We start from the raw sequence: 12,247 nt of genomic DNA on the forward strand, positions 1-12,247 counted from the left end.
ACACATGAAAAAAATGTTCAACATCACTAGCCATCATGGAAATCCAAATCAAAACCACAATGAGATACCACCTTACACCAGTTAGAATGGCAAAAATTGAGACAGGAAACAACAAGTGTTGGCAAGGATGTGGAGAAAGGGGAACCCTCCTACATTGGTGGGAATGTAAGCTGGTACAGCCACTCTGGAAAACAGTATGAAGGTTCCTCAAGATGTTAAAAATAGAGCTACCCTGTGACCTAGCAATTGCACTACTAGGTATTTACCCCAAAGACACAGATGTAGTGAAAAGAAGGGGCACATGCACCCCAATGTTCATAGCAGCAATGTCTACGATAGCCAAACTGTGGAAGGAGCCGAGATGCCCTTCAACAGGTGAATGGATAAAGATGTGATTCAGGTATACAATGGAATATTATGGAACTGGAGGGGATTATGCTAAGTGAAATAAGTCAAGCAGAAAAAGACAATTATCATATGTTTTCATTCATATGTGGAACATAAGGAATAGCACGGGGGACCACAGGGAGGGGAGGGAAAACTGAATGGGAAGAAATCAGAGAGGGAGACAAACCATGGGAGACTCTGGACTCCAGGAACCAAACTGAGGGTTACAGAAAGGAGAGAGGTGGGGGGATGGGGTAGCCGGGTGATGGGTAGTGAGGAGGGCACATGTGGTGATGAGCCCTGGGTGTTAGACACAACTAATGAATCATTGAACACTACATCAAAAACTAATGATGTACTATATGCTGGCTAATTGAACATAATAAAAAAATAAGAATAATTAAATTTAAAAATAAAAATATCAGATAGATTCAAATGAGCGTATAACATCCTGTAAATGCATGCTCCTAGCATACATACCTTTCAATAATTATCTGCTAGGGTACCAGTGGTCTAAACTATCAAGGAAAAAACTGATTTATTTTTATCCTTTTTATTTATTCATTAAATATTTTAATGTAATATTTTTCCAACTTTACGAAGATATAATTGACAAATAACATTCTGTAAACTCAAGTTGTAAAACATGATGATTTGATACACAGATACAGTGCTAAATGATTACCATAAGATTAATTAACATCTCTATCACTTCACATAATTCCCATTTTTGTGTGTGTGGTGAGAACATTTATGATCTACTCTCTTAACAACTTTCAAATATATAACACAGTTTTGTTAACTAAAATCATCATCATACTGTACATTAAACTCCCAGAACCTAATCATCTTATACCTGAAGTTTGTACCCTTTGACGAACATCTCTCCATTCCTTGGATTTATTTTTTAATGGAGCATATGTGAGACCTGGTTAAAAAGGTACACATGTATCCATTCAATAGACCCTAACTGAGTGCTTACTATGTGCCAGGAAATGACCTAGACATGATTCCATTTGTTATTTAACTTAATTTGTTTATTTCCCACATTATACCTCATTTTAAAAATATTTACTGACACCCCCCCAAAAAAGTGATTCATTTGTCTCTTAGATTATAACTACACTATCCACATAATATTAAACACATATTCTGACTTACAAATAAAAATTAGTTAATACTTGAAAAACTAAACTGAGAATTAGATTAATAATGAAAAATTCTGAATAAATGTACATATTTCAATTTTAGGACAGCGTTTTAACCATTGTTTTATCCACAGACTGGATATGTCAATTTCCCTTCCCGACAGGTTGCTCGGAATGTATATCGTGATGTCTTTCTGTCATAGTTACATTCAAATTCAACAATATCCTCTGCTCTTCCAGAAATTTGTTTCTCACTACTCCATTGTAACCATATGTTAAACATTCTCATGGTTTCTTCTGATAGCACACATGGATCTGAAAGTATAAAAAATGAACAAAAAACATTAAGTAGTAAATAAATATTTTCCCCAGAATTTTGGACTTTCAAGGGGAATCTTCCACACTGGTTCAGGGCTTCATTCTCAAAATGAACTAAACCATCCTGAAGATTTATCTGAAAATCCATCATGTAGATTTAAATGATTTTAAGCAATGAATGATGTAAAAATGAGGTACTATGTTTAGTCTGTGATAATTAAGTGTTACAATCAAAGATTCATAATGTCAATTATGAATTATGAATTAAAAAATATTTTGCTGCCTGAACAAGAATTTTTCAAACTTTATTTCCTCACATATTAATATTTGATAGTCAAGCATTCAACAGAATGATGGTTTGTTAATCCATGAAAATTCTATTATAAATAGCTAAACATCATATTCACTACACTGATTTTCCCAGGATCCATGAGAACATTAAAATATTTACCTAAGCATTTTGGTGGTTTTGACCACTGTCCATTACTACATATTACATTCCTGTTTCCCTGAAGTGCATAGAAGGCCTGGCATTGGTACTCAGCTGATGATCCTGGAGCATAAGCTGGTAATGGGAATGAGGTAATGTCTCCATTGTCAATAGGCGGAGGGAGCCCACATTTTCCTTTAGGGTATAAAAGACATTATTTGATTTATTGAAAGGCCAAAGAAAAACAGGTTAAAGCGATAAAAATATAGTACAATACTTAATATCAACACTTGTAATATCTGCTGACACAAATGATTCATTAAAGAAATTTTAATCACAGAAACTGAAAAGCACACGTTTACACCCTTTTTTATCCCACATGAAAGCACACAGAAGCATTAACAAATACATCTGCTTTGCAGTATTGTGATATTAAAAATGTTTTTCTTAGTGAATAAATGCTGGATAGATGGGTAGCTAATATAAACAAAGAATCTTTATTGCTATAGGCAACATACTACAGCGTCTATTGGATCTCTAGTCATTGTTTATTGATTTTCACTTTTATTACAAAAGAAAGATCGACTTCTTTAATAAAATTCAAAGAATTACACATTTGTATAATGTGAAAGGGAATTGCTGGCTCCTGTTCTGGACAAGATGAGGTAGGAACATTTCTGCTCAGTCCTTCTGCTAAGTATAACTAAAAATCCTGAACGTATTGCAAAAATCCAACATAAGAGACTATGAAAGATGTAGACAAGAAGTCAGTCTTTCAAGGACTTCAGAATTCAAGGACTTCAGAATTCAAGGAATCACACTGCAGTGAGTTATTTGGTTTTTCATTTTGCCTTCAGTGGATTCTGGACTGAGCACTGAAGAAGACTGTAACCCAGAAATGATACCAAGTTCAAGCAAAAAAAAAGGGGGGGGTCCCAAGAATTTCCTTTGTTTCTTTAGACAAAGGCTCAGGAAAGGAGTAACCTAGCAAAACAAACATTTTTACACAATACTTAAATTACCTCAGAAAAATATCATAAAAGAAACCTAAGATCACGCCTCTCCCGACCTTGATCCACAGAGGCCAAGTGAGGAGCCTGAACTTACACCCTGCATGGTAGTAATGGGGGCCTGAGAAATAAAAGACTTCAATAAAATCCAAAGTCTTAAAACACAATACCCAAAATGTCCAGAATATAATTGGAAATCATTCATCATACCAAGGACCAGAAATACCTAAAAAGGGAAAGAAAATCAACAGAAGACCACACCAAGATGACACCGATATTGGAATTCTTTGACAATGATTTTTAAAAATCCAATAGGAAGTATAGAACTGAGAAATATAATAATAAAAATTTTTAGAAACCTACTGGATGGGCTCCATTATAGATCTCAGGTGACAGAAGGATACACAAACTTGAATATAGAACACAAATTATTCACTTTGAAAACAGACTGAAAACAACAACAAAAAGTAGACAGAGCTTTAAGGACCTGTGAGAAGATAGCAAAAAACTGGATACCCAGAAAGAGAAAAGAAAGAGGTTGGAGATTAAAACAACAACAAACAACTTCCAAAAATAATGTCCGAAAATTTCCCAAATTGGGCATAAGGCATAAACCTACACATTAAAAAGGCTGAACTGGATAAACCTAAAGAAACTCATGCCAAGATACATTGTAATCAAACTGCTGAAAACTACTGAGAAAAGAAAAAAATATATATATCCAAAGCAGCTAGATAGAAATTATGCTAACCTAAAGGGGAAAGAGGATTCCAATGTTAGTGGGATTCTCATCTGTCACCATGGAGCCAGAAAGAAGTGACAACACCTCTCAAGCGCTGGAAGACAAGAACTGTCAAACCCAAATTCTATATGCAGAGATACTATCTTGTAGGATTTAAGGGCAAAATGAAGACATTCTGAGACAAAGGAAGACAGAGAATTTGTCTGCAGCAGACCTGTCTGTCCTTAAAGAATTGCTCAAGGAATTCTTCAAGTTAAAAGGAAAGGATAACAGAAGGATGGAGACTTCAGGAAGGAAGAAAAAATAACAATGAAATTAATAAAAATGGGGGTGAATGTAATATACTTTTTCCTAATGAGTTTTTTATGTTTGATGTTTGTGCAAAATTATAAAATTTAATGTGGTGCTCACTAAATGTAGAGGAAATACTTAAAAGCTTTATGTTAAAAATGTGGAGAGAGTAAATAGACCTAAATGGAAGCAAGGTTCCCATATTTCACTTGATATGGTAAAATGTCAATACCCGGGGGGGGAGTGATAAGCTATATATGTGCATCTTCACACTGCCAGAAACACTAATAAAACTATACAAAGAGATCTGTTCAACAATATAGATATATCAAAACAAAATGATTTAAAAATGTTCCAAAAATCCACAGGGAAGGCAAGAAAACAGGAATGAAAAACAGAGGAAACACACATAAAACAAATAATAAAATGGCTAACACAGCCCCTAATCTATCAATAATTATGTGTAAATGGTATATATTTTTTAAGATTTTATTTATTTGTGAGAGAGAGATAGAGAGAGAGAGCATATGCGTGCACAAGCAGGCAGAGGCAGACGGAGAAACAGGCTTCCCTCTGACCAAGGAGCCTGATGCTGGACTCCATCCCAGGACCCTGAGATTGTGACCTGAACTGAAGGCAGACACTTAATCAACTGAGCCACCCAGTCATCCCTGTGTAAATGGTTTAAATACTTCAGTTAAAAGAGTGAAAATGGCAGGGTGGACACATAAACAAGACCCAACTATATAGCACCTAAAAGAAACTCACTTTGAACATGAAAACATAGGTGGGCTCAAAGTAAAAGATTGGAAAATATATATGGCAGGCAAAAGTTGATATGAAATACAAGTGGCTAATATAATATCACTTTTGTTGGCTTCCTTTATTTCCTGAACTCTAAATACTAGAGTGTTCTATGACCATTTCTCAGACTTTCTTTTCTGTACACACTAATCCCCTGGATAAGCTCCGCTAGTAAACTACCTTGAAATATAATCCACATGCTGAAGAAGCCAAATTTATATCACCTTCTATGATCACACCCCAGCTGCCTATTCCATGTCTAAAAATGGAATTTCTTGAGTTGTCAAATGTACTTAAGGTAGCTTTAATACATTTGCCTCAGAAAATAACTGAGTGTCCTAATGCTTAAGATAGGCAATTTTCCATGATTCCAACTGTTCTTTTAATCTGGCCAAATCCTTCATGAAACAAATACACTACATTGGGGGAGGAAAAGATGGCAGAGGAGTAGGGGACCCTATTCCAACCAGTCCCTGGAATTGAGCTGGATATCTACCAGACCACTCTGAACACCCACGAAATCAGCCTGAGATGTAAGAAGATAGATCTGGATCTCTACAAACAGAATATCGCAGGCGGTTGGTTTCGAGGTGTGAAGTGGGGAGCCATGATTCTGCAGGCAGATATCAGAGGATAAACAGAAGTGGGGAGGGAGCAGAGCTGTGGCGATCCTACACCACCAGTGAGTGATAGCCTCTCACACTGGGGATGGGGCACAGACTTGCAGACTGGTAGCGATGGAGAAAGGACTTTAGGGCAGCCCCCAGACTGAAACCCAGAGCAGCGGGACCACGCATGTGAACTGGGGGCCACAGGCAGTTTTAGAAGCACAAAGGGCAGGGACATGCCCCAACCCAGAGGTCAGGACTGGGAGCCCTCCTGAGGGGTGCACAACACAGGACACTGCAGTTTATAGCAGCACAGACAGAAACAGAGATAATGTGGCCTGGAGAGCTCACTGAAGAACAATCTGCAATCTTTCCACTCTGAGGCAGAGGGTTGGAAACAATCTCTTCTGCTCTGACTCTCAGAAGAGATGTAGAAAGCTGCCAGGGAAAGCCGCCAGAGAACGGAAGCCCCCAAAAAACGGTTTTCACTGAGCCCATCCCCTGCCACAGGGGGCAGGGCAACTCTGCCCAAACAGGGTTGCCTGAGTAACAGCGTAGCAGGTCCCTCGCCCAGAAGACAGACTGGGAGAACAAGAGGCTGGCAACCCTAAGGTCCCTATAAAACAGGTGCATCTTGCTTGGGTTGTGGTCAATAATTTGGACTCTGCACATTCCCACAACCACCCCTCAGCAGAATGACTAGGAGGAACCCCCAAAATAGGAAAGACTCAGAGACTGTGACTGCTGCCACAGATTTACAAATGGATACAGATATAACCAAGATGTTGGAAATGGAATTCAAGGTAGCAATTGTGAAGACAATAGCTAGAATGGAGAAATTGATTAATGGCAACATAAAGTCTCTAAGGGCAGAAGTGAAAGCTGAACTGGCAGAACTTAAAAATGCTATCAATGAGATCCAATCTAATCTAGATAATCTAACAGCTAGGGTAAGCGAGGCAGAAGAACAAATTAGTGATCTAGAAGACCAATTGATAGAAAAGAAGGAAAAAGAGGAGGCCAGGGAAAAACAACTAAAAATCCATGAAAATATATGACCTCACTGATATGAGGAATTCTTAATCTCAGGAAACAAACTGAGGGTTACTGGAGTGGTGGGGGGTGGGAGGGCCGGGGTGGCTGATAGACACTGGGGAGGGTATGTGCTATGGTGAGCACTGTGAATTGTGCAAGACTGTTGAATCACAGATCTGTACCTCTGAAACAAATAATACATTATATGTTAAAAAAAGAAGAAGAAGAAGATAGCAGGAAGGGGAAAATGAAGGGGGGGATATCGGAGGGGGAGATGAACTATGAGAGACTATGGACTCAGAGAAACAAACCGAGGGTTCTAGAGGGGAGGGGCGTGGAGGTTTGGGTTAGCCTGATGATGGGTATTAAAGAGGGCACGTACTGAATGGAGCACTGGGTGTTATACGCAAACAATGAATCATGGAACACTACATCAAAAACTAATGATGTAATGTATGGTGATTAACATAATAAAAAAAATAAATAACATAAAAAGAATAAAAATCCATGAAAATAGAATCAGAGAAATAATTGACACCATGAAACGTTCCAATGTCAGAATTATTGGGATCCCTGAGGGGGTGGAGAGAGAGAGAGGACTAGAATATATATTTGAGCAAATCATAGCTGAGAACTTCTCTAATCTGGGGGAATGAAACAAACGTTAGTGTCCTAGAGGCAGAGAGGACCCCTCCCAAGATCAAGGAAAAAAGGCCAACACCTTGGAATGTAATAGTAAAACTCACAAATCTTAGAACGAAGGAAACCATCTTAAAGACAGTTAGGGGGAAGAGATTCCTTCCACACAGAGGGAGGAACATCAGAATAACGTCAGATCTATCCACAGAGACCTGGCAAGCCAGAAAGGCCTGGCAAGACATATTCAGGGTACTAAACGAGAAGAACATGCAGCCAAGAATACTTTATCCAGCAAGGCTGTCATTTAGAATGGATGGAGAGATTCAGAGCTTCCAAGACTGGCAGAAACTGAAAGAATATGTGACCACTAAGCCAGCCCTGCAAGAAATATTAAGGAGGGGTTCTATAAAAGGAAAAACACCCCAAGAGTGATATAGAACAGAAAGTTACAGAGACAATCTATGAAACAAGGACTTCACAGGCAACATGATGACAATAAATTCATATCTTTCAATAATCACTCTCAATGTGAACGGCCTAAATGCTCCCATAAAATGGCACAGGGTTGCAGATTGGATAAAAATATAGGACCCATCTATATGCTGTCTACAAGAGACTCATTTTGAACATAAAGATACATCCAGATTGAAAGTGAAGGCATGGAGATCCATCTTCCATGCCAATGGATCTCAAAAGAAAGCTGGGGTAGCAATTCTTATATCAGACATTAGATTTTAAGCTAAAGACTGTAGTTAGGACACAGAAGGACACTATATCATTCTTAAAGTGTCTATCCAAAAAGAAGATCTAACAATTGTAAATATCTATGCCCCCAACATGGGAGCAGCTACCCACATAAGCCAACTGTTAACCAAAATAAAGAGTCATATTGATAACAATACGTTAATTGTAGGAGACCTCAGTACTCCACTCTCAGCAATAGAGAGATCATCTAAGGAGAAAATCAACAAAGAAACAAGAGCTTTGAATGACACACTGGACCAGATGGATCTCATAGACATATACAGAACATTCCACCCTAAAACAACAGAATACTCATTCTTCTCAAGCACACATGGAACTTTCTACAGAATAGACCACATACTGGGTCACAAATCAGGTCTCAACCAATACCAAAAGATTGAGATTATTCCCTGCATATTCTGACCATAAGGCTTTAAAACTGGAACTCAATCATAAGAAAAAATGTAGAAGAAATTCAAACACTTGGAAGCTAAAGACCACTCTGCTTAAGAATGTTTAGGTCAACCAAGAAATTAAAGAAGAACTTAAATAATTCATGGAAACCAATGAGAATGAAAATACATCAGTCCAAAACCTATGGGATACTGCAAAGGCTTATTTCCTAAGGGGGAAATACATAGCCATCCAAGCCTCACTCAAAAAAATAGAAAAATCCCAAATTCACCAACTAACTTTACACCTTAAAGAACTAGAGAAAAAGCAACAAACGATGCCTAAGCCACACATTAGAAGAGAAATAATTAAGATTAGAGCAGAGATCAATGAATTAGAAACCAGAAACACAGTAGATCAGATCAATGAAACTAGAAGCTGGTTCTTTGAAAGAATTAATAAGATCAATAAACCACTGGCCAGACTTATCCAAAAGAAAAGAGGAAGGACCCAAATTAATAAAATTATGAATGAAAGGGGAGAGATCACGACTAACACCAAGGAAATAGAAACAATTATTAGAAATTATTATCAACAATAATATGCCAATAAATTGAGCAACCTGGAAGAAATGGATGCCTTCCTGGAAACCTATAAACTGCCAAGACTGAAACAGGAAGAAATTGACAACCTGAATAGGCCAATAACCAGTAACAAGATTGAGGCAGTGATCAAAACCTCCCAAAAAACAAGAGTCCAGGGTCTGATGGATTCCCTGGGGAATTGTACCAAACATTCAAAGAAGAAATAATACCTATTCTCCTGAAACTGTTCCAAAAAATAGAAACAGAAGGAAAGCTTCCAGACTCATTCTATGAGGCCAGCATTACCTTAATCCCCAAACCAGGCAAAGACCCCATCAAAAAGGAGAATTTCAGACCAATATCCCTGATGAATATGGATTCCAAAATTCTCAACAAAATCCTAATAGGATCCAACAATACATTAAAAAGATCATTCACCTGACCAAGTGGGATTTATCCCTGGGATGCAAGGGTGGTTCAACATTCGCAAATCAATCAGTGTGATAGAACACATTAATAAGAGGAGAGAGAAGAACCATATGATCCTCTCAATTGGTGCAGAAAAAGCACTTGACAAAATACAGCATCCTTCCCTAATTAAAACTCTTCAGAGCATAGGGATAGAGGGAACATTCCTCAAGTTCATAAAATCCATCTATGAAAAACCCACAGCAAATATCATCCTCAATGGGGAAAAGATGAGAGCCTTTCCCTTAAGATCAGGAACATGTCAAGAATGCCCACTCTTGCCACTGTTGTTCAACATAGTACTGGAAGTCCTGGCAACAGCAATCAGACAACAAAAAGAAATAAAAGGTATTCAAATTGTCAAACAAGAAGTCAAACTCTCTCTCTTTGCAGATGACATGATACTTTACGTGGAAAATCCAAAAGACTCCACCCCCAAATTACTAGAACTCATACAGCAATTCAGTAATGTGGCAGGATACAAAATCAATGCACAGAAATCAGCTGCTTTCTTATAAACTAACAATGCAACTGTAGAAAGAGAAATTAGAGAAATGATTCCATTTACAATAGCACCAAAAGCCATAAGATACCTTGGAATAAACCTCATGAAATAAATTGAAAAAGACACAAAAAGATGGAAAAACATTCCATGCTCATGGATCGGAAGAATAAACATTGTCAAAATTCTATGCTACCCAGAGCAATCTATACCTTCAGTGCCATCCCGATCAAAGTTCCAATGACATTTTTCAAAGTGCTAGAACAAAGAATCCTAAGATTTGTATGGAAGCAGAAAAGACCCCACATAGCTAGAGGAATGTTGAAAAAGAAAAGCAAAGCTGGCGGCATCACAATTCCGGACTTCCAGCTCTATTACAAAGCTGTCATCATCAAGACAGCATGGTACTGGCACAAAAACAGACATATAGACCAATGGAACAGAATAGAGAGCCCAGATACGGACCCTCAACTCTACAGTCAAATAATCTTCGACAAAGCAGGAAAAAAATATGCAATGGAAAAAAGACAGTCTCTTCAATAAATGGTGCTGGGAAAATTAGACAGCTATATACAGAAGAATGAAACTTGACCATTCTCTAACACCATACACAAAGATAAACTCAAAATGGATGAAAGACCTCAATTTGAGACAGGAATCCTAGAGGAGAACATAGGCAGTAACCTCTTCGACATCGGCCACAGCAAATTCTTTCAAGATACATCTCCAAAGGCTAGTTAAACAAAAGCAAAAAATGAACTTTTGGGACTTCATCAAGATAAAAAGCTTCTGCACAGCAAAGGAAACAGTCAACAAAACAAAGAGGCAACCCACGGAATGGGAGAAGATATTTGCAAAGTGCTGATTTCCAAGATCTGTAAAGAACTTCTCAAACTCAACACCCAAAAAACAAATAATCAAGTCAAAAAGTGGGCAGAAGTCATGAACAGACATTTCTCTAAAGAAGATATACAAATGGCTAACAGACACATGAAAAAATGTTCATCATCATTAGCCATCCGGGAAATTCAAATCAAAACCACATTGAGATACCACCTTACACCAGTTAGAATGGCAAAAATTGACAAGGCAAGAAACAACAGATGTTGGAGAGATTGTGGAGGAAGGGGAACCCTCTTACACTGTTGGTGGGAACGCAAGTTGGTACAGCCACTTTGGAAAACAGTGTGGAGGTTCCTCAAAATATTAAAAATAGAACTACCCTTTGACCCAGCAATTACACTACTAGGTATTTACCCCAAAGACAGAGATGTAGTGAAAAGAAGAGCCATATGCACCCCAATGTTCATAGCAGCAATGTCCGCAATAGCCAAACTGTGGAAAGAGCTGAGATGCCCTTCAACAGATGAATGGATAAAGAAGATGTGGCCCATACATACAATAGAATATTACTCAGCCATCAGAAAGGATGAATACCCAACATTCACATCAACATGGATGGGACTGGAGGAGATTATACTAAGTGAAATAAGTCAAGCAGAGAAAGTCAATTATCATATGGTTTCACTTATTTGTGGAACATAAGGAATAGCATGGAGGACATTAGGAAAAGGAAGGGGAAAATGAAGGGGGGAATCGGAGGAGGAGACGAACCATGAGAGACTATGGACTCTGAGAAACAGACTGAAGGTTTTGGAGGGGAGAGGGGGGATGGGTTGGCCCGGTGGTGGGTATTAAGGAGGGCACATACTGCACGGAGCACTGGGTGTTATACAAAAACAATGAATCATGGATCACTACATCAAAAACTAATGATGTATTGCATGGTGACTAACATAACATAATAAAATTAAATTTAATTTAAAAAAAAAACAAAGAAAGAAATACACATTACTTAGTTCCATCCGCAAAAAAAAAAAAAAAATTGAATTTTTTCATACATAACATATTCTCTGACCAGGTAGATACCTAGGCATCTCATTTAATATAATAGCATTTTTCACTCTGGGTGGATTCACACAGGAAACATCTGAGAAAGAAAAGAGTAGCATCTCTAATGTAATGATCATTTTGAGTAATAAATCAACAAATGAGATTCCAAATATATTTCAAGGGGGACTTAAAATCAGTATTTAATCTTTCATGGAAGACTGCTAATTTTAAGAAATTTATATGTAATGGGT

General features: G+C 37.8%; 1 protein-coding gene across 1 annotated transcript in view; it reads right to left on the reverse strand.

The window, feature by feature from the left end:
- Positions 1-966: 966 nt before the first annotated feature.
- LOC135364821 (complement factor H-related protein 4-like) overlaps positions 967-12,247 on the reverse strand; it is a 64,900-nt gene continuing 53,619 nt past the window's right edge. The window contains 2 exon segments of the mRNA XM_064595525.1: positions 967-1,850; positions 2,305-2,478. Of these exon segments, the coding sequence (XP_064451595.1) occupies positions 1,660-1,850; positions 2,305-2,478 (365 nt within the window). The 3' untranslated portion in view covers positions 967-1,659.

Source organism: Mirounga angustirostris, unplaced genomic scaffold (genome assembly GCF_029215605.1).
Source record: "Mirounga angustirostris isolate CCGP_5_RB_7025 unplaced genomic scaffold, mMirAng1.0.hap1 SCAF_6, whole genome shotgun sequence".
Taxonomy (NCBI): domain Eukaryota; kingdom Metazoa; phylum Chordata; class Mammalia; order Carnivora; family Phocidae; genus Mirounga; species Mirounga angustirostris.